We start from the raw sequence: 27737 nt of genomic DNA on the forward strand, positions 1-27737 counted from the left end.
ACCATTTCAGAGATACGCAATCTTAATCTTGGTATCTAATAAAAAAATAAAATAAATCCATTTTTTTCCAATTGTGGTCAGTCTTCAAAACCCTTACAAACTTCATCCAATCAAAAAAATTCGTTACCATTTTGGTGACTCACCATCGTTATCTTGAACAATGAACCCTTGTCTAATTCAAAATTAAATAAAATAAATCCTTTTGTTTTCAATTGTGGCCAGTATTTAAAATGTGCGGTTAGTGTCGCGTATCGAAACGTCTTAATCAAGGTAATGCCGACTCGACCTTTTTTGGCTTTGGCATTCATTATCAAGCTAAATAACAGATCCGCACATATACAAAAAATGTGCTGTTTAACCGTTTAAATCTAACGACTTGTTTTGGATTAAGCTAAGTTTTAATTTTTATATCAGGCAGAAAAATCCGCTATAAATGAAATTTGACTTTAATTAAACAAAATATAGGTTAATTTTAGCAAAATAAATGTTAGCTTTTAAAATTACTATTTATGTTAAGTTTGCACAAATTTACCCAACCTTACCAAAAATAACTTTGCCATTTCAGAGATACGCCATCATAATCTACTTGGCAGACAAGAAAACCGTCATATACAGCAACGACAAGCTTTCCACCGGGCTAGTGGAAATCGACAGTCTAGCCCCTGGTTCAACTTACTACGTAGGGGTGGCTGCAGCTTCGTACGGGGACAACTTAGGGGACCTTAGTGTGGTTCAGGGGGTAAAAACCACTGGGGAGAAGGACCCCAGCTTCGATTATTACAGTTCCTCTGTCACCGGAATGTTCCAACCCCCCCAGATCACCACCTCGACCCCCCCGACCACCACCGCCGAACAAACCGAGTAAGTCCCTGCGATTGTTGCGTCACAAGGGCGCTGTTGTGGTTTGAATTTAAATCCTTAAAAATCGATTTATATGGCCTTTGTTGGCCTAATAAGCATATCAAAGCCTATACAGAAGTAGGTTTTAAACGTTTTAAATAAATTTAAGATAATGTTTGGAGGTTGTAGTTAGACGTACAATGAATATCAAAGCCCATACAGAAGTAGATAGTATTTTGAAGTTACGAATAACTCTTTTTTATTCATTTTAAACATATAATTTGGTTTTGATATTCATTTTATGTCTAACTAAAATCTCCAGCAATTATCTTAAGAATTGTTCGTTACGTTTACAAATTGCTACCAACTTTTGTATATGGTCTTTCATATTCATTCTACGTCTAACTACAACCTCTAACCCTTCAAATAAATCGAGCGGCTATATTTTTAAATAAGAAAAAGGGTAAATAAAAATTGAAAAAACGGAAAAAACAACAACACATTTTTAAATACCTTTTCCAAACAACAATTATGATTTAATCACCTGATAGCCAATGTTTGATGCCAATTTGTTTGATAGCTACAACATACAGCCATTATCTTAAGATTTATTCGAAACGACCACAAAGTGCCAACTTCTTCCGTATGGGCTTTGGTATTCATTCTACGTTTGGTACAACCTCCTACCATTATGTTTCATTTTTTATTTGCCTTGCTATATACATATATATAATTGTGTCCAAAACGTCGGGCATCAAAAAACAACAAAACAACATAACCGGACAGCGCTAACTTTTATTACGTCACAAAGGTGTCTCCGGAGGTACCAGTCGGTGCGACAGTTCTACGGCAACCGGCCAAACGTCACCGACGGACCCGCCTACCCTGTGTGCGACTCAAACGGGCTCTTTGTGACGACAAAATGCTCGACGCGCGGCGCCTGCTACTGCGTGGACCCACAGACGGGGGTGAAAAAGCGTTGGAGCGATTACGGGGGTGGTTTTGCAGCCATACCCCTCAACTGCGAGCATTGTGAGTTGAAAGCATTGTCTGCGGTATTCCAGTAGAACAATACGCATTATGACGTCATTGGCATTGTGTTTTATTTGAAGCAAAATGATCACATATCCACTGATGGCAGTTTTGAAGCTTAGGCTTTTGCATATAGAGAAGTTAAAAGCTTTATTTGGGTGTTTCAGTAAAACAATACGTATTATGACGTCATATTGTTTGTATTTTTGTATTTAGAAATAGGATACAACATACTCAAAACACATATCTAATAATAGCAGTTTTAATGTTTGTGTTTGTCTATATATAGAAGTAAAAGCGTTGTGTGGACATTCCAGTTAAACAATACGCATTATGACGTCATTGACATTTTTTATTTACATACATGCTACAAAGTAGTCAAAACCTATACGTTTAACTCTTATTTCTGTGCATATAGAGATGCTATTTGTTCAATGTATATTGAAAATTTGTGAAAATATTTACGCAAAATCTGTTTGTAAACTATAAATATATGTTTTAAACTATAAATATATGTAGTTTTTTCTAACCAAACGAACAAACGGGTATTTTAGGTTCTAAGTTGTGTGTTTTCTTTTTACAAACTGGTTAAAAACAATAGCTGTTATTAAATCGCAAACTTGTTTAATAAATAGTAACAATAAAGCATATAGGATACTAAAGCATTGTTTGGGCATTTCAGTAAAATAATACGACCAATTCCGTCATAATAGGGGCATTGTTTGAACTTTAACTTTTTAACCACGCCCACTAAACCGACCAATCGCTTTCCTTCCAGTTGGGACTTTCCCGGGAGTTCTCAACCCGTCTACGTCATCAGTTCGCGCCATTGAGGTCACGGTCGACTGGTCAAGAGTGCCGGACGCTTTCGGGTACATCCTTATTGTGACGTCACAAGGCCAGCCGTCGTTTACGAGGACCGTTGTCAAGACGACGAGCGATACGATAAAAAATCTCACTCCCGCCACTACTTATGACATCATAAGTGAGTAGACGCACGATACCCGATATTTTATTCCGATAACGATACCCGAAACCCGAAAAAAAAGTTTATGACTTTAGAAAGTTTATGACCAGTGGTATAGATACTTCAAATATAATGTCAGACAAAAAACGATATTTTAAACTTAGTTTTGGACGAGTAACGATACTTTGACCCGTAGTATCGGATAAATAACGATATATTGACTTGGTATCGGGCAAATCTCGATATATATGTCTAAATATAATATCGGTCAGGTATCGATACTTTCATTTGCAGTATCGACGAATGTAACGATATTTTACGTGGTTTTGCACGAATAGCGATATTTTTCATATTTCCAAATCGATAATTTATAAAACTTTATATCGGATATCGGTCCCGATCCGATACTATCGGACAACTTTAATGATTTTTTTCATTTTATCCAGTGTACGCGGTCAATCAGAATGGTTGGACAAGCGCGACTGCTAGCGTTCAAGTGACAACGGCCTACGTAGACGCAGCCACTGGATTGAAAATAGAGAGCCAAACCAGTGACAGGTATGCCTGAAACTCTTTAAAACTGATACTGTAGTCCAGGGACCAGGGGCGTGCAATGTTTTTTTTAATATTTTTACCATTTAAAAAAAAAAAAAAAAGTGTTTTATGGTTAAAACGTGTTTAAACTGTAGTGTAGAGCAGGGGCATGTAACTTTCGGCCCGCGGGCCAAATGCATCCTCTCTTTATTTGCCCAAAAAATGTTTCATTTAATTCCTGCAAAATGCTTTATTTTAAAATTGTCTTTTATTGCATCACCTTATGAAGGTTACGAAGCGTGTAAGTCGTGTGCTTGAATATGTTGCTACCACTGCGTGTATGAAATCCATGCCCACTTAATTTCGATGGACAACATGTTGACTGACATATTTAAAATAGGTTCTTCTGGCATATATTTCTTTAACCAACGTTTCGGCTTACTATCCGGCAAGCCTTCGTCAGGGACTACACTAAAACATTAAAAGCTGCATTGGTCGCAGGCCACGGTTGTCGAACATATCGCCCTATACCAGTGGTCGGCAAACTGGGGCCGCGAGTTACTTGAAAAGTTTACTATAAACATGGAGTTTTGGACGCTTGATAGCCGCACTTGATTGCACTGTATTTTGAAATTTTACATGGGTAAGAACTTTCATATTGTCTCGGCGATGGGCCTTGCTGTACAGCGCCATGTTAAGAGTATGACCTAAACGAAGAGACCCTTGTAACAATACTAATGTAGTTAAACCTTGGTGAATTTGATTCAATTTGCTTTACATCGAGTGACCTTAACGAGACACAAGTCACATGTCGCAAATACAATAACTGAACGACACGTCACAACATGTTGCCTGGTGGAGCAAACGTTATGATTATATCTTTATTTATTTTTAAATTTTTTTGGTTTTATGCAATGTAACTGATAGAAAACGTGACCTAATGATGTCAGCTGGTATCTGCTGCCGAAACGTCGGTTCGAAACTTCGTTTACACTAAAAGAGCGATTTCCATCTTTTGATATGTTGCCTGGTTTAGCAAATTATCGTTCAATGTAACCAAAGTTTATATTTCCACAGTGTCACAGTGCAGTGGGTGGCAAGTTTATCTGCATCAGCGTACAGACTCGAACTTTTACAAGGCGGAGCTGTTCTTCAAACTGTCGAAACGACTAAACTAACTGAGACCTTGACTGGAACAACGTCGGGCTCTTATGTAATCCAACTGAGGTCAGTCAAAGTCCCTGCGGTGTCTTTTACAGAAGAAGTCGCGGTTCTTAACAAGTCGTTTTGAAACTAAATTTAAGTTATTTTGAAACAATTTTTGAGTCAAGCAGGTTTAACTAAACAAACAAGTCATGTCAAGCCTAGCAAAGTAATTTTACAGAAATAGTCCAAATCAATCATTCTAAAAATTGCATCTAAGTTAAGTCAAAACATAAACAGAACAACAATAAAGTCCAGTTGAAGTCCTTCAAAAAATATGACTTTTTACTCAAGTCATCTTTAAATACAAATCTGTTCGGATCATTTTAAACAACCAGTCTACTAAAGTAATTTGCAACAATAAAGTCCAACTCAAGTCACTCTAAAAATGACGTTTAAATCAAATCATCCTTAAATCAAGTCATTGTAAATTTAAATCTAATCTAAAGTTAAGTCCAGTTGTTTTAAAAATAGTTTTGGAGTCAAGCAATTTTAAAATTGACAAAAAAACAGGTCAAGTCAAGAAACCTTTGACCTTGGTTAATCTATTAGGGTTTCTGGTAACCTATTCTTTTGCAAGTTTAGGTTTTTCCTGGCCCAGCGCACTAGTTGTTATTAAATCAACTTATATTAGTGGGATGTGGCAATGTTGCTAACAAGTCATATTTAAGTCCCAGTGAAATCCATTTGCAAAATAACTAAACTCCGATAAACAACAAGTCAACTCCAAGTGACTTGTTTGGCAACTTAAACTATAGTGCGACAAATGTCTTCTCGTCATGTATAGTTATGTTTTCAATCTTAGCACGGTTATAAATCACAATGGGAAACACGCCTTTTCAACGACATTTGTGTGAAAAATCTGCGTAACAGAAAGTCTTGATTTACAATAGTTATAAATTGATTTGCAAAAACAAAGTGAAAGTCAAGTTATTTTAAATATGACGTCACAGTCAAACTTGAAAAACAAGTCAAGTAAATTGCAAAAATAAAGTGTCAAGTTATTCTAAAAATATGACTTTTAACTCAAGTCATACTCAACTACAAATCTAGTCAAGTCATCAATACAAAGTCCAAGTCCAGTCACTCTTAAAATTACGTCTTAGTAAATATTAATTTAAAAACACAATACAATATAAAGCACGAAGTTCGAAATTTGTTAATAAAACTCAAACAAATACATTCTGTTCTATTTTTAAATATTGATAATGCTCATGGGAGTAAATCGTGCTTATCGCAAGGTTTCTGCAAAGTTTGAAAAACATGGACATGGCTTAAATTAATGATTTATTTATACTATTGTCTTATGTTTATTCACTTTAGGCTTACAAAAAGTTTAGAGAAGATAATTGAGTCGCCAAAGCTTTGCTGTAAAACTTAAGTTTAGTTTTCGGTCGCCGCGAAAAAGGTTGAGAAACACTATTTTCATCCCCAAAAAGTCAAAGCGAGTTTTACTAATCAAAACAATTTACAGAATATGAATTTTTTAAATGTTCCAAGATAAAAATTATTAGTCAAAATCTTTCAAACTAAAATTTTAATGTTTCAAGATAAAATTGTTTATAAAATCAAAATATAAGTTAAATTTTTTCAAAATGAAATGTAAGTGTTTCAAAATAAAATTGTTTTTAAAATCAAATTATTATAAAAAATGTTTTAAGATAATTTAGTTGTTTCTTGGTGTGGCTCTGAAAATAATTTCAGAAAATTGATTTTTTCCATGCAAAAAAGTGTGAATTTTTTATCGAAATTTTGATCAAAAGGTGTCATAGAATTACAATTAGTATTTGGCCGCAAAAAAGTTTGAGAAACACTGCTTTAACCCTAAAATAAGTCACAAAATGCAAAGCTTTAAAAGCCCTGCTTAAAATTTAATTGTTTCTTGGTGTGGTTCCAAAAATAACTCAAGAAAATATTTTTCTATGCAAAAAAGTGCATTTTAATCAAAAGGTGTCACAGACATCAAGTTTCGGAAGCTCTGCTCTATTCAGCACAAACCCTTTCATGACGTAACAACTGCTCAATTGTTGCAGGGCTCTGTCGACCATGGCGAACCCAGTGACGGGGGCTGACGACGTACACGTGAGTGACGCAATCGAGCTGAAGTTTTTGGCCAGCTGTGAGTTTCCGCTTTTGGACATTTTGGTTTCGTTCGACATCTCCAGGCAATTTGGTTATCTCAATCAAAACAGCTCCAAGTACATGATCGCCAATATGCTGCAGAAACTACCTGGACTTGAAGCGGGCACGAGGGTGGCAGTCGTCAAGTACTTCGACAAAGCAGCGACTCTTTTCACCTTTACAAGGTACAGTAGCACTTTAAATCGCCAAGAATTGCGTTCAATCTTTTTAAGTAAGGTTCCGATGTTGTGTGTGTGTTAAATTACTTGATGATGATACAAGTTCGTATCGAAACGTCTTTTTAAGATGATGTCAATTTACCAGGGAGGCTACAGCAGCACTTTGAATGTTACTTTTCATGTTTGTTAGCTAGTTATGCCACTCTAACTTTGCATTCTGTAAAAGGTTTATGTATTTTTCCAGTAATAAGGAACACTAGCAAAGATTATGCTACTCATTACAATCAAGTCTTGGTTTAAACGCTTGTCTGTTTATTATATAGTATTTTCTCTTTAAACAGCCCCAAAATTTGTTTATAAGACCCAGTATTTACCATGCAAACTTATAACTAGCTAAAACTTGTCGAGAAACGAGGGAAAAAAAGTTCGTATCGAAAAGTCTTAATCAAGATGAATGTCAATTTAATAAATCCAGTTGGAACACTTTATTTCAGTAAAAAATCTTTAATTTAGTAAAAACTTTTTGATTTGGCATGAAACGTTCTTTAATCAATGACTTAACATCCAAGGGTCATATGGACCGATCAAGGTCGTACAAATCACCAAGGTCATATGAACCCATTAAGGTTATATGAATCGACCAAGGTCCGACTAGGGTCATAAACGACTAAGGTGATGTGAGACGATCAAGGTCATACAAACCGATCAAGGTCATACAAACCGACCAAGGTTATGTGAGCCGATCAACGTCATATAAATTAACAAGGTCATATGGACCCATTAGGGTTAAATGAATCGACCGAGGTCATATGAACCGATGAAGGTCATATGAACCCAGCAAGGTCATATAAATTAGCAAGGTTTTATTAACTGAACAAGGTCATATGAACCGACCAAGGTCATAGAAATCAACAAGGTCATTGTTACGACTTTACTAGTAATTCTAGAAAATTACCTAGACCTCCTGTAAAGTCGCTGTGAGTTCTTATTTTCGGGCAATAAATAACCTACCAAAGAGAACTTATATTAAAGACCACAACAAGAAAACCCAATGTACAGATGTATTGGTTGCAAGAGTAGAATATTACCACACCACAAACAATAATGACACTTAGACACACACAATTACTTACAAGGGCGACAGACAGAGCATAATGAAACTTGAAGTTTTACTCGCTAATTTCACAAGGCTACACCCAGACGTCTCTCTCCGCTGTAGGCGGTAAGCCGCTCGTAATATACGCTAAAACAAAACTCCTTTTCACGAGAACCGACGCCCTCCCGGAAACCCCAGGCCTGCCTTACAGGGCGGCCGTTTCGTGGAAAGATAACATTGGGCGGACCTTTTAGTGAGAAGTTAAACCGCGCCGGAAAACAAGCGATAAATAATCGTGAGATTTGCAGAAATGTTTGGAGACAGGAAAAAACATGTCTAAAGTTCAAATAACGGCGAACACCACAGCGCACAAGAATATTACGTTAATATACAATTATACATGTCTCGAAATGCGAAAACCTAATTCCTAGCCCTACATTTAAGAACAAAGGCGCAAAATTAATAATGAATGTTAGAATTTACAGTCGGCGTAATTAGCAACCGGTGATAATTTTGTAGTGCTAATTAAGCACGTAACAGTCATGTAAACCGACCAAGGTCATGTAAACCGACCAAGGTCATAAACGACTAAGGTGATGTGAGACGATCAAGGTCATACAAACCGACCAAGGTTATGTGAGCCGATCAACGTCATATAAATTAACAAGGTCATATGGACCCATTAAGGTTAAATGAATCGACCAATATCATATAAATTAACAAGGTCTTATCAACTGAACAAGGTCATATGAACCGATCAAGGTCATATAAATCAACAAGGTCATATGAACCAAAGAAGGTCAAAAACGACCAAAGTGATGTGAGCCGATCAAGGTCATACAAACCGACCAAGGTCATATAAAAAGTTTATAAATTTTCTTTTTTTGTTCTTTCTTTAGATTCAAGCGCACCAGCAACATGATAGGGGCGGTGAAATTCTTGAGGTACGTTGGCCGGCCAGCCAATCGGCCCAGAATGGCCAAGCTCATTTTTAATGAGTACAACTTCAAGGGCACCAAGGGTCTTCAATCCTATAACAAGGCTGTTCGCCCAGGAGCTTTGCCAATTGTCATCGTCTTCGTCGGTAAGTAAAACTTATAACTTTTTTGTCTTTAGGCTGGTCACGACTTTTCTTACATGCAAGATAAAGCCATTTCGTTCCCGGTATAACTGAGGTTGTGAGTTCGAACCTCACCGCAGAGTAGTTGTACGAACAGGATGCAACAGGCAACGGTGCTATCGTTGTTTTTCGACTTGCTTCCCTTCCTGTGTAGCTCAGATTGTAGAGCGACGGTTCCGGTACAGTGGCGTAGCCAGCCGAAAATTTTGGAGGGGGCCAAAAAGTTGGAATGTTTTGTTTAGCTCGTAGCATTGTATCAACTGCCGTAACGAACACAAGTAACAATGCCAGCAAACCGTTTCGAGCAGCAACTGACTGAGTGTTAACGCAATACTAAAAAAACAGTCAATGAGCAAAAACTGTCTGAAAGTAGTAAAAGTACATTAATGTATAGTAACTATATTAACTACATCGTTTGTGACGTAACAATGCATGACAATTGAAGGTGTGGCATGCCTGTGATCAAATGTTGTGGTACTGCTCATAAATGCTACAGAACAAATTATTATATTTATAAATTTGGGGGGGGGGGGGGGCATGGACCCTCAGGCTTGTAAATTCGAACCTTATTATTAACGGTGGTATGGTCGTTTATCGATTTGCTTTCTCAATATTTACACATTAAGTGCGTCAGTAGTGACTGCATTTAAGTCAAGTCACTGACTGAAGTCATTACAACACTGGCAATACTTGTACATTGAGTGCACTTAATTTTTTACAACACTGTCAATACTTAAATATTGAGTGCATTTAAGTCATTACAACACTGACAATACTTGCACATTGAGTGCACTTAATTTTTTACAACACTATCAATACTTAAATATTGAGTGCATTTAAGTCATTACAACACTGACAATACTTGCACATTGAGTGCACTTAAGTCATTACAAGATTGGCAAAGTTTTTTAACGTTTGCTTTGTGTTAAAGGCGGTTATAACAGGAACCCAGTTGGAATCAACCCGAGGGACTTTTCTTTCTACAAGAATCTGGCCAGAACGACAAACGTAATTGCAGTTGGGGTTGAAGGACAAGCCTCTCCTAGAGCAATGGCGGAAATTCCCTCGCCTGGACTTGCAGTATGGGCCAAGAACACAAACGATCTGTACAAACTTGACTCTACATTACTAGAAAAGATTTGCGAGATCGCCAAGTCCAGGCCCAATTCTGGTTAAACAGCGACACCGGGTGAACGTTTTGTCGCAGGATAAACATCGCTTGGTGACGCTGTTAACTACACTTGGTACTTGCTATTGTTAATATCACGAACGTGTTGAAAAATGACTGATACCCTAATTATCGTGTATTTATTATTTGCTATGTAGTGAGTTGTGTGGCTTTTTAGTTTTTAAAGTAGATAAATAAGTAAACCAAATGTGAATTTCTGCATTGGTAAAAGTGCTGATAATAGTATTTTTTTTAGCAACAAACAATGAATATATAACAAACGACTTATTGAATCGTCGAGTATAATGTAGTTTTGTTCTGTTTGTCGTATAATGTTCTCTTATTTGCTGGTTCCTGTATTAAATCACCAATGTCAAGTTTCATGTGATGTGTTACGGCTTTTAAGGAATTTTCGTGGGAGATTATTTGTCCTAATTGTTAAATCTTTAAAATTCAAATACTAAAAACCTACAAAACTATTTTTAAATGTTTAATAAAATGTCTAGCATTGTTTTTGCGTGTCGTCGAATTAAATTACCTGAAACGTTGTGAAAATAAATGGCAAACGCACGTGAAAACAGTGGTGAATTTACAGGGCAGGTGCGGTTTAAAGTTGTTTTAGAAAATATGGCTTTTTAATTAAAAGAAAGTTGTCACAGACAAGACAGGCAAGACAGGCAAGACGAATATCAAACAATGATTATTTTTAGATTTTTAAATAATTTTTATTAAACGTTTGATAAAATAATAATTTTATTATGATAGTTGTTATTTTAAGTTATATTCCACTGATGATGTAATTTAAAGATTCTGGTCTACCCTTGGAAACCAAAATTAGAAAGTTAGAAATATCTGATGCAATTTTATGAAATTGTGTGCGAACTTCAAATTGCAAAACTGACCAATATTACACTAAAGTAAAACTAGATAATAAAAATTAAAGGGCTGATCTACAATCGTATCACAACGCAGGGTGCGAGTTAGCGTTTGGGTGCGGGTTGCATTCTGTTACAGCTGACAGGTGCATACACTAGAGACTTTTTTAGGAAATTTGTATATGCATACCATTAGAAATTGCACACCTAAATTTCTAAAAACGTTTGGCGCTTGTGAAGAATCCTACAGCATTGAAACAATTATAAATTCAACGCACATTCTATATTTGGCTGTTTGATTGAGGGCTGGTCAAGTCAAGTGTTATTATTTGATAGTATTGTTTAACCTACCCAAACTAAAGTTCCTCTTTTTCCCGGATTTTTTCACTCACAGGAATTAAAAATAAAAATTCCCAGGAATCACGACGAAAAAAATTATATTTAATTACGTTAATATTATGTTTAAAATTATTTTGTATTATAGCTCTAAACATTTAATTAACCTCATTTATGTTCTGCAGTATTGCTTCTGCATTCTTACATTAAAAGACCTTCTTGTAATAAAGGCTGCACCCTCCATTGTTTTTATTTAAAATAAGCGCGTGCATGGCGCATTTTTATTGGTAAAAATAAATTTAAATAATCAGTTTTTTCGCTGGTAAGCGTAAATAAAGCTCAGGCAACGAATTTAATAGGTTTGGGTTTTTTTCTTTATATCACTCAAAAACGACATTTTTTTAAGTTTTGCTATTTGCCGAGTAACCGGGGTTATAAAAAAAATTTCCCGAGATTCAGGTTTGTTAATTCGCAAAAAATCCTGGGAATTTTTCGTTTAAACATTCCCGGAGAGGAACCCTACTAACATTATTAGAGCCGTGCAAATTTGGGCGGAATTGTTATTACAGTCGTGCAAATTTGGGCGGACATGTTATTACAGTCGCACAATTTCAAGCTGCAAAATCGTCTCCTCTGTCCAAAATTTCAATCTGGCAGCTCGCATAAAACCTTGGGCTCAAACCCACAATGTTAAAGAAAAGTTTACTGATGTAAAATCTCACCACTTTTTTACAGTTGGTAAAGTTGAAATTGCAAGAAAAGGCCACTGTAAAAAGTATTGCAAGTGCACCTGCGATTTTTTTTTCAACCTTTTAAAAGTGCATCCCAAATATGTAAAACGCTTGTGTGGCATACGTTGACAGTGCGTTTTTTGCAATAACCCCCTCCCCCCCCGAGCGAAAAAGGGGTAGGATTTTAGAAATAGGGGTAGGATTGAGCGCCAAAGCTAACTCTCAGTTTAACCCAAATAATGTTAGCGATATAAAAGTTTTTGTTGTGGATTCTAAAGCTAAGCTGTTGTTTTTTGCAAACAGATTTTAACTCAGAGCTGCACAAAACGGATTTGGGTTTAGGATGATAGTTTGGGTGGGTCAAGTAGTATTATTATATTTATGCCTTCCTTGCAATTTCAACTTTGACAACTTGTTCGCTAGTTTTAAAATAAATGTGGTGGGATTTTAGACCAGCCTTTTCTTAGAATAATGTTCACTGTAGATTTTATTCATGTTAGTCCAGTATTCTCAATCTTTTTTTGAGGCGACCCAAATATGAAGCGTAAATATATTACTATGGATATTGGTTTTCATATTCCTTTTTTCTCATTTTGTATAGAAATTCTTTTGTCGAGAAACAATCTCAATAAAAAACCTCAACCAAAACAAACGGCCACTCAATTTTGTTTCGCGACCCATAGATTGAGAAACACTGTTAGCAGACTTGTTTGAAAGTTTAGTATAAAAAACAGTTTTACTTGAAGATTTACTTAATGTCAGACCTACTTGTCTTGAAGGTTTAGGATTATGGATGGTTCAATACTGGGTCGTTTTTTCGGTGGTAAAGGGGCCGACATTCCTGATATTACGCTTGACCCGTCAAACATACCCCCACCCCCGAAACCCCCAAACAATGACAAAGATGAAAACAAAAAGAAGCCGGGCGACAAATGGTCGAACTTTGACCCTACGGGACTTGAACGTGCTGCCGCCGCTGCTAAAGATCTCGACAGATCAAGTAAGTTGGAAGCTAAAACTAATTTTTTCTGCAATGTCTGATTATATTGGATGGGAATCAAATAGAGATCGACCGATCGACCAATGCCCAATTTTTTACAATTTTGTGATCCAATACCCGATACAGATTCCAATTTATGGCGCTCTTTTACTATTGTACATAAAAATTAATAAAAAAAAACTTTCTTCAAATGCCGCATACCACAACACATATTGTTTGGGTTAGGGTGCGGGTTAGCGTTTGGTTGAGGGTGGGTCAAGTTATTATGAATAATAAACATAATATTGCTTGACCCACCCTCACCCAAACGATAACCCAAACAATATGCGTTGTGGTATGCGGTATTATTTTGTTTTGTTTATTGCATAACGTTTCACGTACATAAGTGAAAGAGCGCCCAATTTTTTTATATACCTGGGAAATGTTTAAAACTTGAATAATTTCAAATAAAATCGCAAATTAACTTGGCGTGATCCTAAAACCCAAATTTTATTTAACCAAGAATGGGTATGTTGTTTGTTGTACAGGAAAAATTGTATCATATGTTTGTACTAAAATATCGGCAAAAGTATCGGCCTACATTTACCAATACCGATATATCGGTAGATAGATAGATTGATTTAAATCAAGGGTCTCAAACTCAAATTGCTCTGAGGGCCAAATGAGGACGTGTAAAATGCCCAAGGGCCGCAATTCACAATAAATAGAACACAATAAAATATAAACACATGTAGGCTGATTTTAGGCTATAGTTATTTGTTCTGGCTACTTTACTGGCAGCGTTTTTCAAGAACAAGGATCTCGATATTAGGCTTTAAATTGTCAACAGAAACAAATCTTAGAGTTGCTTGCAGATGTGGACTGCCTAATATTGGCAAAGAAAATTCTTTGTTTGCAAAATGCTGGTTTAACTTTTTATTTTTTTACTTTGCCCTGGTAAGCATATTATTTATCGCGGTGCATGGTTTCGAAGTGCAAACCCTTGTTATACTTCTTCATAACAGCGATCTTCTGCTGGCAAATAAGGCAATAACTAGTACCTCTGACCGCGGTGACAAAATATAACTCCTCCCACTTATCTTGAAAAACTTTTCTTTCCTCTGTGATTTTTCTCATTTTTGAAGCAAAAGACAAGTGTAATTTAGCTTTTTAAGCTATATAAATTTATTTCAATACTAGAGTAGAACAATCAAAGCCTACAACTCGACAATTAATTTATACATTATGAGATGACCAATTACACTAACACCTGACTGACGCACTTTCCAGCGTTATTGTGACAACTGTACAGAGTTGAATAGGCAATGTGACGTAATAGTAGATCTTTTACCGCATAAATGGTAGCATTTGAAAGTGATATGACAGTGAAGTTTGGTGAGTATAGTTTCAGTTTTTTGAAGCAATTTTAGAGTGAATTTTAACTTTCAAATCTGATAAAAAAGATATGTGGCACTTAAATATTGTTAAATACTTGGAAATCCAAAATTTCTACACGGGCCGCACAAAATGTTCTCGCGGGCCGCATGTGGCCCGTTTGAGACCCTTGATTTAAATTGATTTCGGAACAACGGTACTGGTATATGCATGCAAAATTTGAAATAAAAAAGAAGCGTCAGTAGTTCCCAGGGGACGGCGAAAGACTGCTAAGTCATCTAGTCAGCTGCCCCCTGGCTGTGATTCAATTTGTGGTAAGCATTTTTTTATGGAAAAGAAAAAAAAAGACGAAGCAAGATACATTACAAAAAGAACTATTCGTAAATACAAGCCTGACAGAAAATACACAACCAAATACATTATATTAAACACAATTAGCGTTTCATTTGAAAACTTATTTAACATTTTAGTGGTACGCAGCGAGCCCACTGTGGATAGATAGATTAATAAATTTGAAATTCTTTCAGCACAATGGTATAAAGGTCTACATGTAAAAACAGAAAAAAAGCCTCCGTAGATTCCAGGGAAGTGAATTTCGGCCAATATTATCGGTAAATCGATCTCTAGAGTCAAATAACTGGTGCCAGAATGTTTCCAACCTTTTGGTGACCAGCATGTTTTGCCCAAATTTTGTTGTTGTTATTTCGGTCCAATTTAAACACTATTTTCGTCCGACGAATTTGTAAACCTTGCCTTGTCTAGGTGATAAACAATGAAATAATCGTCCCCTGAATCTACTTAATACTTTACCCTTTTTGTTTTTAAAATCCAGTTCATTCCGATGTGCAAATGAATTTTGTTTTCTTTTGTTTCCAGAACATGCAAAAGAAGCATTGGAACTCGCTCAGTTGCAAGAAACCACAAAACAAATGGAATTCCAAGGAAAAGTCAAAGTATGTCAATCATTATAATTATTCTAGTATAGAGGAGGTTGTGAGTTCGAACCTCAACAACGCAGGCTTGTTCTTTTATCTAGCTTGGGTTGCATGAATATCCCTAATCGATAAATTTGGTTAATCTGGTGATCTGTAAGCCGTTATTGTAGATTAAACAACTTTTTAGAAGGGCTCTATCATAGTTATTGTACACGCATGTGGTTGCATCTTTCTATGTCAACCATGATTAGGTTAAATTTAATAGAAATTTTGGTATTTTAGTTTTTGCAGAAAATATATTAGTTTTTGGTTAAGTTTTTTTTCTTTTTTGAGGAATGAAAATTTGTGTTTTTTTTGAGAATTATTTGTAAAATAAGCTATTGTTGCCAGGCATAATATATAACGGAGTGTTGCTCTTTCAGCAGTATTATAATAGTTCTTTGTAAGTTTAAAAAAAGTTTTTTGTTATTGTTTCTTAAACCTTGTGTCAGTGGTTCCTAAACTTTTTTACTTGCGACGCCTTTGCAAAAGTTTGCTGTCGAATTAATTTTATTAATTTATATTGAATTGCTTGTCATAGATAATCACAATCAATCGCTATTTATTTCAATTCAACAATTCCAATAGCAATGGTCAAGGGCAAAGAACTAGGATTTTTATTAACACAACTGAGTTCAGATACAAAGTGAATCATTGTGTACCAAAATATTGCACCAGTGCATCACACAGTTTGCAAACCTCTGCCTTACTTCATCATTAGTTTAAAACAAAATTTTAGGCAAAATGGCTGCAGGTTTCAGTTAGATGTAGTAAGATAATATCTCTTGCGATATATTTAATACATTCAAAATGCCACCTTCCTCTATTATGGGCTTATAATATTCCTACTACAGAAAAACAACAATAAAAAGTTATGAAACATTAAAAAAAAACATTTTCAGGTTGTTTTAGTTATACTTAATGTAAGTCTTGTACATATTGCCGATTTGTGCAGACCTGGGTAACTAGATAATTAAAGTTTTCTAATTCAATGAATTAGAGCAAAATGCATCTTATTTTAGTTCTAATCTAATTTGGAAAAACTTAGTGATTTAATTTTAATTCTTACGTATTGTTGAAAAGCTGAAATAAATCTAGTTGTCCAAGTCTGGATTTGTTTACATCTAACAAGGCAATAATTATGTGATGTGTGTTATTTTTAGGAGTACGAAATCTCCTTGGAACAAATGAAAGTGGAGCAAGTGAAGCAGCAAGGCGAAGAAAGAAGAAAAACTATGGGTCAGGACGCTAAAATCAAGAAAGAGGTATGTATCGGACAAATTGGCAACTTCAAAAAATAGGAAGTTGATCTGTTTTGGAGGAAAAGTTTCAATAATATTTTTTATAGTAAAATGTCTGTCCCAATTTTCCGATAACGATATACCTGTAATAGTTAATTAAAAAGTTGGTTACCTGAAAAGAATTAAAAAAACAAATGAGTTATAAGATATCCACCTGTTTATAACAGGGTTATCACAAATTTTTGAATAGTCTTAAATTTTTTTTATATGCATCTTAATTTATTTGTATTGAAACCAGTGTAGTAAAGCTACATTTTAATTTAAATAAGTTGTGTTGACTGTGATATTCATACTGCTCTGTTTTCAGATTGTATTAAAAAAGAAAATTTGGGGTCTTTAAAAACCAATATTTTTTTCTTTATTAAATGTGCGGCAACAGTAGCAAATTAGAGTTAGGAGAATTTTTTTCTCTTGATCAAGAATCCAGAAAACAATTAAATGAAAATTATAGAGATTTTAGTTAATTTGTTGCAGCATTTTACATAATTTGTTGTCAGCATAATTTCAATTGTAAAAGTATTTTTTCAGGAAAATTTGCCTTTAGTTGCATTACTGTCTTGGAAAAGATTGCCCTAACAGGTGGTAGAAACATTGCTAATTAAATATTTTGGCAGAAGTACAATTATACATTGTTCTGACAATCTGAAAAAAACCTAATGAAAGTGTGAAGCACGTTGTATAGTGTAGAAAAAGGCAGTACAAGACAAATGGATTGCTTATTGTTTTAAAAAGTACTCAATTTCAAACATAGAATTGTTGTGTGTTTGCGGTTTTACTTTGATTGGCAGCGCTAAAGTACTTCCTATATTGACTAAAAAAGTTCTAATTCCAGTTAAATAGACAAGTATGACATTTGCATCCATAGGCGGATCCACCAGGTCATGCTTCTCCACTTAATAAACTATATTTATTTTCTGCTTAATTACGTTAATTCAAAAAATTAAAATAATTTTTTTTCAACAATGTTTTGGTTTTCTGTCTAATTCTTTACCCGACATAGTCGTCGAGTTGCCAGCATTCTGCCATATCAGCATAATTTTTCCAGTAGGATGACTAATTTATACTTATGGCACTTGCCATTTGGGTGAGTAGGTGTTACTCTGAATTTGCCAGGAGGGAATTGCACTCTCATTGGCGAGCCGGCAAATGTAAGGTCTCATTTATATATTTTTTTTTTCACAGCAAGCAGAGTACCAGGACGTCCTAGCCAGACGTCGTTACGACGACCAGCTGAAGCAGCAATCAATGATGAACGAGGACAACTTGCGACGACAAGAAGAGTCAGTCGAGAAGCAGGAAGCAATGAGGAGAGGTAAAAATGGTTGTCAAGGTTCAGAGGAGTAGGTTCACTACTGGTGGTAATAAACTTATTATAACCACAGCAAATTCTGCCTTAAAAGCATAAAAAATATCTTTAAATTTTATCTACTTTGATTTTTCGAGCAGTAATGATGTCATTGGTATTTGATCACATCGCAATCATTTTTGTTTAAAATATTGAGTATTGGTTTTGATTTAAAATGGCAAGCATCCCTAATAAATACCAATAGTTAGATATATATTACTCCACATATAAACTCTAATTTCAGCAGGTTTTTAGTGACGTTATTTTTAGCAGGAAATTTTAAGCACTCCTCTAAAGGGACTACTGCTGTGTCGTTAGAGAAACTGTTTTAGTTTAATTTTTTGATTTAACTCAATCAATTTGATTCTGAATAACCTTTAGACTCGATTAATTTCAACCCTTATTGTTCAAGAACTGTATTTCATAAAAAAAATGTAACTTTTGTTTTCTTTTTCAGTAAATAATTGAAGTAAACGGATTTATCACCCTAGTGGTGCGATTGTTGTTCCAGAACACTACTTTTGTTACTGCGTTTTTTTTAGCCAGTTTAAAAAAAAACGCAGTAATCAGTTTTGGGCATAAGTTTTGCTTGCTGGACTTTATTGTTTTTAATTTGTTATTTTTTGGTTTACTTATTTTGTTTTTTTTATTGCTTAAAATGCGGAAAGATTCTCTCGGTATCTGAAAACAACACTTATCAAACGAGAAAAAAACAGAATGGTAGAAAATTTATCTTTTTGCTATTTACCTTTTGGTATTCTAGTTAATGATGCAATACTACGCAATATAAAACCAAATCGCTCAAAAAATCATGCAGCGATGAGAAAACTGAGGCTGCGAAAGGCACACAAAGTCCTATAAACCGAGTCGGCAGGTAGCCTATCGGAACAGATTTTCTCGCGGCCCAAATTGTGATATAGCCCTTCTGAAGCTGCTTTTTAAAAGGCTAAGTTTATCGACTTGCTGCCCTTTTCTGAGCCTATTCATCTCAGTTCGTAGAGCGCCGGTCTCAGGTATGACCGAGGTCGTGAGTTCAAACCCCACCACTGGCTAGTTTTTTCTAGCCTGCCTTGCATTATTAATCAACAGGTTTAGCGAGTCTGCAATGTCGTTTGGTATGCTTTTCTAGCTTTTGGGAATTTTGTTTTTATTTTGCAGCAACATTGGAACACGAGATGAAACTTCGTCGCGACAACGAAATGGCTCGAGCTGAGGCCGAAGCAATCGCTCGAGCAAAAGCAGACCGACAAAATAAAGATATTCGAAGGGAAGAAATCAAGCTAGAGGCAGCAGAGAGAAGACAAACGATACTTGAATCGATAACGTAAGTCAAAACTAAAATATGTTCAGAAAGTATCGCCGTTCTCATAGCTATTTAGTTTTCTTCAAAAAAAAACCTTATATCAAGGGTCTTAAACATGTGACCCGTGGGTCGCATGCGGAATATTTTGTGCTGCCTGTGTCAAAATTTTGGATTTCCATGCATTTGATAATATTTGAGTGCCACATATCTTTTTTCAGATTTAAAACATTAAAATTCACTCTAAAATTGCCTTAAAAACCTGAAACCAATCGCCAAACTTCACTATCACATCTCCTTATCTCCGTTAAAGCTACCATTTATTCGTTAAAATAACGTTGGAAATTGCGCCAGTGCGGTGTTAGTGGATTTGGTCATAATGTTCAAATTGATTGTCATGGTTGTAGGCTATCCAACTATTGAATTAAGTGCTATAGTTTAAAAGCAACCTTTTTTGCCAAAATGTTTTTTTGCCAAATGCTTGGTGAAAACAATGACATAAAACCGATTTAAATACCCCAGTTAAACCAGATCAGAGGTTTTTTGTTTTTACTTTGCTACATTTAATATGCATTTTACTTTACTTAAAGATGCCATTTTAGGTGAAATATATATTCATTAAAAAAATGTCCGATTCTGGTTTTACTTTGGTTTTTAAACTTTTAGTTTTTTTGTTTATATACGCGTCAGCGGAACAGTGATCGACAAGCAGAAACCTGCTGCCAATGGTTAGGATTCCATAATTATACATAATTTTATATATTAAGTCTTTGAATTGATTTGCATATTGAATAGTTATTTTAAAAAACCCATGCTTTTCCAAAAGTATATATTTGAATTTATTTTATGTCAAGCTAGGTATATGTTAAAAAAGTGCAGTTGTAAAACCCGTCTTGACTGTGGCATTTAAACTTTTTTTTGAAATATATTTAAAAAACGTTAAGCTAATTTTAGTGAAGCGTAATTTAATAATCTGGCTATTGCAAAGTTTGTTGTTTTACAGAACGGCAGGCAGCGTTCTTGGCGAAGGTGCAAAAGCATTTCTTACAGATTGGGACAAAATCACTGCCGCTGTAAGTTTTTTTTCAGCTAGATTTATTGCTGATTTATGCTGAACTTGCGGCTTTGTCTCTCCTAGTACTATCGTTCTTTCTATAAGTTTGTTAAGAAGATTAAATTTTTGTCACTGAAAAAGGAATTTGCATGAAATATGTGTGTTTTGGCTTATAGATGTCATTTATTATATCCTTTTATTTCACTAAAATGTGCGAAATCAATTTTTCCAATTGCTTTGATTAATAAAAGTATGATTTGTGCCAGCCAGTGATTAAATTTGATCAAATCACCTGGCCACACATTTCTGCATTTATTTCAATGCTGTTAGTGCCAGTGACCAAATAAAGTTGAACCAAGCTGGTTTGAAGGTTGGCTTTGCTATAATCCTGTTGGCCCACATTCTTATACTTATATTAATATACTAGAGATAGACCTATATAATATTTTACTGGTGAAATTTTATTATGAAAATATCGTTACCTTAAAACCTGAAAAAAAAAAAATTCTTAGCAATGTGCAAAATTAGAGTTAAATAAATTTAGGTAGATACCCACCCCTGCTCTAATATATACTTTTAACTTGTTTTTTTCGCTGTCCATGTGCAATTTCTTTTGTTTGTATTTATTATTTTTTTTAATGTTCTCAATTGCTCAAAAAATGCCTCTGAATCTGACATAAAATTACTTTTAACTTGTAAACCGATTTCTGACCCTACTTTTTTATTTTAGGCTCTAGGGCTCACTCTAGTGGCAGCTGGTGTGTATACATCGAAGAATGCGATTGGGGTTGCAGCGAGGTACGTGGAGGCGCGCTTGGGTAAACCGTCGCTCGTTCGCGAAACAAGTCGTTTTACGCTGATCGAGGCCCTTAAACATCCGGTTACCACGACAAGAAGGTACCTTAGCAAGCCAGAAGACGCGTTAAAGGGTGTTGTTCTCAAGGTAATTGTTTTTTTCTTAAACATTTGTTTTTTTAATTAAAAAAGTTTTTTTTTAAATTTCTTACTAAAAAATTAGATTAATTTTAGTTGATAATATCTACAACTTATTTGCAAGACCGTTTTGTGAGGATCAGATGGTCTTGCACTGCACAATTTTAAACTTCTGACTAAAAATTTTGAACAAGAATGTTTTTAAGAAAGCCTGTAATTATGCTATAACACAAATAACAAAATATTACCTTGACACAATAAGAAATTTAGGTCAACTTTTATCAAACATTTCACACTTTTTGATTTCTAATAGTTCTTGATAGTGTTTTGTACGAGGAACATATGTAAAAACTTTAATCAAGTTATATTTATTTTACAATCATCGTTATATATTTTTTCCAGCCTACTTTAGAAGAGAGAGTTCGCGACATCGCCATAGCAACGAGGAACACGAAACGCAACAAAGGAGTTTACAGAAATATTTTATTGCACGGTCCACCGGGCACAGGGAAAACTCTTTTCTCAAAGGTTCGTGAAAAACTAATGGATCCGATCCGATACTGAAGTTTTTATCAGTGTACAGGAATTTATTAATAACACACAAAGGCTTAAACAAGTGGATTCATATCTTAATTCGAATGAATACAAAACAATGTTATTCAAACAGAAACAGCATCATTGAAAGTTAATTATCATCGCTAAATACTTTAAGTGACTAACAATATAAGCTCCTGCCGCGACAAGGTAGTAACACCAACTGCAAACTACAATGTCATCAAGGCACCATGTGTTCAGTGACCTTTGACCGTTTGACCGCAAGTTATAGAATGTTTACACAATTAAATAGGTCATAAAGAACTTACGGCCAAATGCGCTTTAATTTTAACAGTTAGTTTTTGAAGTATAATAAAATGTGTAAAAAATAACTGATGTCTTTTATCCACTGGAGGTTCGGTTAATCTTTATACTAGAGATCGACGATAGGACTTTTTTGAACTGGTGCCGATTAGAGATTTTTATCCAACTTCCAAACCACTACCCGATTTTTTTTTATATTTACTTGACTTCAGGACAACTTTCACAGAGATATCTTGGTCTATCTTTACTTTAAACCAGTGCCACTTAGTCTTTTCACCTCACGGGGCACCTGTACACCTCTAAAAGCGTTTTCAACCAACAGAAACTAGCGATGCATTCTGGAATGGACTTTGCGATAATGACTGGTGGCGATGTGGCTCCGATGGGTCGCGAAGGGGTCACTGCAACTCACAAGATGTTCGACTGGGCTAACAGCAGCAGAAATGGGTTGGTGCAGAAAAATTGTTAAAAAAACACATCGTACAGCAATATAAAGGATTTAAAAAAAATTAGCGTTATTCTGGCATATTTGGTGGGAAAAGTAGAAATCTTCACTTGTTTTGTTTTAAATGTGATATTTGCAAAGCAATATAAAATACAGTTTCTGAACTGAAGGAATAACTCCCATTTATAATATTTACGTTTTTGCAAGTGCCCTAGCCTTATAAAAATACAGTGGAAATGGTAATTTTTTGCAAAAAAATCTCCTAATTTTTGACTTTTTAAATCCTCTGGATTTTGCAATGCTTTTATAAATGAACGTATTCGTTGTCATTATAGTTAAATTTACAAAACTTAACCAAAAAACATGATTTTTTAATTTTTTAACTAGCCTAATTCCGCGGAAGTAAAGGCCTAATTGTTTATTGCAAAAAACAAAACTATTTCCCAAAATATATTAATTTAAGTATTATTTATATTTCAGGCTTCTTTTGTTTGTTGATGAAGCAGATGCATTTCTAAGAAAAAGATCTACGGTAAAATATCTTGATTGTTTTATTTTTACTAGGAAAGATCGTCTATTCTAAATGCGACTGACATAAATATCCTTATTTTGATCTCCTAATTTATTTTTAAATCTTATTTTTAAAATCGGCTAAATTTATAACTTCAATAAAAAATCATTAAATTGAGGAAATAGAAAACTTTGTGTGTGGTTAACTTTATAGTTTTGTCACATAAACAATAAAGTAGGCGAAAATATTCAACCAGCTGCCCATAATAAACGTTAAAATTATGGTGCAAATGCAATTATTTATTGTTTTTTCAGGAGAAAATTAGCGAAGACCTTCGTGCGACCTTGAATGCATTCCTTTACCGAACCGGAGACCAGTCTAGCAAGTGAGAAACTACTTCGATGTGTAGCTTATCGATTGGGCAACTTGTGTACGTTATAACTCTATCCTGGGCTGCGGAGTCGGTTAAAAACAACTGCTTGGTAATCTGACCAAGAAAAACTTGGGCTAATTTGCCAATTCGGTCGAGTCCGCAGTCAGAATCCAAGTAATGGGGTAGCATATAATTGATCCATCCGCAATGCATAGTTGGAAAATGCTATTCTGGAGTCCAGACCTGACGCCCAGTATACATACTCGTCTCATACCAAATTAATATAAAAATTGATTTATTGCAATCTACCTTGAAAATTGAATTCGCAAAAATAAATTTGTTAACTACTAATTTTCTTGAACCTGGAAAATATTTTCGTTTAATTGTTTCAATTTTTTGTTTTAACTTAGTAATGACGTCATTTGATATCGAATCGTGATTCTGTCCAAAATATCTGCTTTCGGTAATAATATATAATATGTTAAATATCGTACATTCCTACGCAGTACTAATCTATTTATGGAAACAATTGTTTTTCTTCAGATTTCTATCGATTTAGGCTAAATTATTTCTACTTAAGTAAACGTTAGCAACAAAACAATTGTTGGTCAAAACTTAATGTTTATTTTTCTTTTTTTGATCGATTTAGGCTAAATTCTTTCTACCTAAGTTAACTTCAGTAACAAACAAAAAATGTTGGCCATAACTTAATTTTTCTTCGATTTTTATGGATTTAGGCAAATTCTTTCCAAAGTTAGCAATAAAACAAATGTTTATTCGCAGATTCATGCTTGTTTTGGCGAGTAACCAGCCAGAACAACTTGATTGGGCGATCAACGACCGACTCGACGAAATCGTGGAGTTTGACCTTCCCGGCAAGGACGAACGGGAACGCCTCGTGCGACTTTATTTTGACAAATACGTTCTCGAACCAGCTCTAGACTCAAAGCAGTAAGTTCGTTTTTTCAAAAAGTTTGAAAGTTTTGGAGCATAATGGTTGCAGTAAGACATAGTAAGAATGTCAAAGCCTCTTTAGAAGTAAGTATCTTTTTGATGTTGAAAACGAATAAAGAGTTATTCGAAACGTTCAAAAAGATACCTACTTCTGTATGGGCTTTGATATTCTTATTACGTTTCAAAGTTTTCTTTTTTGTTGTGTTTTAGCTAAAAATAGTTTAAGCTTTATTCGCTGTAAGTACAAAAATAGAATATTTTAAAATGTTTTTACATAACTTTTATAAGAGTCTTTAAAATTGATGTAAGCTGTCAATTTTTTAACAACGCAAAACTGCGGAATTTTTAATTCACTTTTAACATTTGAAATAAAAGATAATATAAAAAACTACAGAACAGCAAAATACTCTAGCAGAATAAAATCTATTTGAATAAGATATACTGACGATGCCTTGGTTGGCGAAATATATATATATCTTTTAAGATCTGTTTATTGTGTCTGACCTGAATTGCTAGCTTTGCTAGAGTATTTTGCTGTTACTGATCAGGAATTAAGGTCGCCATTTATCTTGCAAGGGTCAAGGTGATTTCCATTATTCACATATTTAGTGCAACTACAGAACAAAGATGAATTTTAAACCTTTGGTTTATTTTAATAACTGAAAGATTTGCAAAGTGATAAGTTTATTATTATTTTAATTTGGTTGTTTAAATTGGCTTTTTTCCGAACTTTTATGGATTTTTCTTACTTTTTTTTACTTGTATCTTTGCTAAAAATCTTTTTAATAAATAAGAATTTATAAACTTGAATTTACCGTTTAGTTAATTGTTTGAGTAGTAAAAGTTCTGTGGGTTAAACTTTTTTTTTGCAAATTCTAAAGGCGCCTGAAGCTGGGTGATTTCGATTTCGGGCCGAAATGTTCGGAAATCGCTTTAAAAACTGAAGGAATGTCTGGACGTGAAATTTCAAAGCTGGCTGTTGCTTGGCAGGTATGTTCCTGTCTATGTCTGGTGTATTTCTGTTTTAGAGGCATTAAAACACGAATTGTCGACTAAATTTTATTTCATCAAGTGGTGAGTTAACTGTATTGCACAATGTAGATGTAGATCATGTTTTTGAGCTGCAGATGTTTCTATCTAATTATATAATATGTCTCCTTTGTTTGTATTTTTTTAAAACCTAAATTTTATTTTATCAATTCGCGTGTTAAGTAACTAAGGTTACCACTAAGCCTTAAAACTGTCTTTAAAATGTTTGTATCTTAAAAGGTCTTTACACAACTCCTATGTTTTTTTCAAAAGTCTTGGAATTTAATAAAAAAACAAACATTTTAGCTCTAACATTTGAAATGATGTCCCGGTCATCTCATATTTTGTAAAATAACTCCAGTCAAAGTCTTTTCGAATAAATAACAAGTCAAGTCATACTTTGAGCAATTCACACATCAAGTGTTCTTATTTCACCACAGTAATGACAAAATTATTTTTCCCAAATGAATAGGAAATTCAAACCTTGACATATTTTCGTAAGATTTCAGTAGCTCTAATGTTCAAAATGCTACCTACTTCTGTATAGCTTTCGATATTCTTACTATGTGTTACCTGTCCCTGTTTCAATTTTATCATTTTTTCTCGTTTCACAGCAGTGTTTCTCAGCCAGGATGCCATTTCTAATACTCAAGGGTGCCGAGAGGTATTTGAGAATCTTTAAGAATCTAATTTTTGCTCAATTCTTACAACTTTTTGTGTAAGATTAGAGTGGAATAGATCCAATTGTAACTCCCTACGTTGTGTAGAGTTGATGTGTGGTGTTCCAGTTTCGTTTATTGTAATATTCTAATGAACTACCTAAGGAAAAATCTTGTAAGGGGTACTGCAAGCTATAAAAGGTTGAGATCCACTGCACCACATTAATGACAACATGCTTTTTTTTGTATAAATATGGAATTAAAACCTTGACATATTTTTCTTAAACTTCAGGCGATCGGTTATGCATCGTCCGACGGTTTGTTATCTGAAGAAATGATCGACGAAAAAGTTGACGACGCTGTCCAACAGCACAAACTAAAGCGCGACTGGCTCAGACAGCACACCCCAGAATCACCAAGTGGTGGTGAAACTGTATCGAGCAAAAGCAGCGATTATGCCTCGACGACTTTGTCGAAAACATAGAGTTGTTATTTTAGAGAAAAAAGTGAAAAGATGATTTGCAGTGAAATACATATACTGATGTTTGCTCCTACAGTTAAAGTGAACAAAAATGGCGGAAAAAAATGTGCTTAATCTGTTGCCTTCTAATATGACAAGGTCTAATTAATGGTTATGTTTTATTTTGTGTATGTAGCAAATATCATTCAATTTTTGCTCCTAAGCAGATAAAGTAAGCAAAAATGGCGGAAAAAATTGTGCTTAGTTAAGAGCTACTTTATAATCTGACAAGCTTTAGCTAAAAGTTATGATGTTTTATTCTGTTTACGTAGAATATATCATACATACTTGCTGCTTCTAAACAGCTGAAGTGAACAAAATGGCGGAAAAAATTGTGCCCAATTTATAACTTTATCTTATATACATGTTAAGAGCTACCTTTTAATCTGACAAGGTCTAATTAATGGTAGTTTATTTTGTTTATGTAGCAAATATTATAGAACCTTGCTGCTTCTAAACTGCTGAAGTGAACAAAAATGGCGGAAAAAACTGTGTTTAATTTAAAACCTTATCTCATATGCATGTAAGAGCTATACCTTCTAATCTGACTAGGTCTAATTAATTGTGTTTTATTTATGTAGCAAATATGAAGGCCATTTTTGTTCTGTGCTCGAGTGTTCTATTATTAGGTAATTACACCTAAAATCGTAACGTTTTTCTTATGCCTAATAAACATGATTGAAATTCTGTTTTCGAATTTTGTATTGGACTCCAGCCATAAGACCCCAGTAAGAACATCAACGTCTAATAGTTAGAGACCTACTTGACCTACCCTTAAGCACACATCACCAAACTCCCCAAATAATTTTAACCCTAACCTCAAACATGGGCAAAAAATCCGGTGCCAAAATACTTATTCCGGCGGGTTTAGGTTTTCAGACGATTTAGAACTTATTCTGTCGTGG

At 34.6% G+C, this 27737-nt stretch overlaps 2 protein-coding genes across 2 annotated transcripts in view; both read left to right on the forward strand.

Moving 5' to 3' along the window:
• The window catches only part of LOC146141464 (collagen alpha-1(XII) chain-like), a 50870-nt gene extending 40038 nt beyond the window's left edge, over positions 1–10832 (forward strand). Inside the window, exons 10-17 of the mRNA XM_083390135.1 lie at positions 566–861; positions 1652–1872; positions 2651–2857; positions 3286–3397; positions 4451–4600; positions 6610–6882; positions 8872–9056; positions 10024–10832. Of these exons, the coding sequence (XP_083246261.1) occupies positions 566–861; positions 1652–1872; positions 2651–2857; positions 3286–3397; positions 4451–4600; positions 6610–6882; positions 8872–9056; positions 10024–10268 (1689 nt within the window). The 3' untranslated portion in view covers positions 10269–10832. The remainder of the gene's footprint in view (positions 1–565; positions 862–1651; positions 1873–2650; positions 2858–3285; positions 3398–4450; positions 4601–6609; positions 6883–8871; positions 9057–10023) is intronic.
• Positions 10833–12989: 2157 nt separating this feature from the next.
• On the forward strand, positions 12990–27033 carry LOC146141465 (ATPase family AAA domain-containing protein 3-like). The gene is made up of 14 exons (XM_083389409.1): positions 12990–13202; positions 15453–15529; positions 16714–16815; positions 18034–18163; positions 19355–19520; positions 20500–20569; positions 21281–21493; positions 21886–22011; positions 22664–22788; positions 23267–23318; positions 23612–23682; positions 24454–24621; positions 25506–25614; positions 26605–27033. The coding sequence occupies exons 1-14, from the start codon at positions 12992–12994 to the stop codon at positions 26794–26796; spliced, it is 1812 nt and encodes a 603-aa protein (XP_083245535.1). The 5' UTR covers positions 12990–12991; the 3' UTR covers positions 26797–27033.
• Positions 27034–27737: the final 704 nt, after the last annotated feature.

Source organism: Ascidiella aspersa, chromosome 5, assembly GCF_963924565.1.
Source record: "Ascidiella aspersa chromosome 5, kaAscAspe10.2, whole genome shotgun sequence".
NCBI lineage: Eukaryota > Metazoa > Chordata > Ascidiacea > Phlebobranchia > Ascidiidae > Ascidiella > Ascidiella aspersa.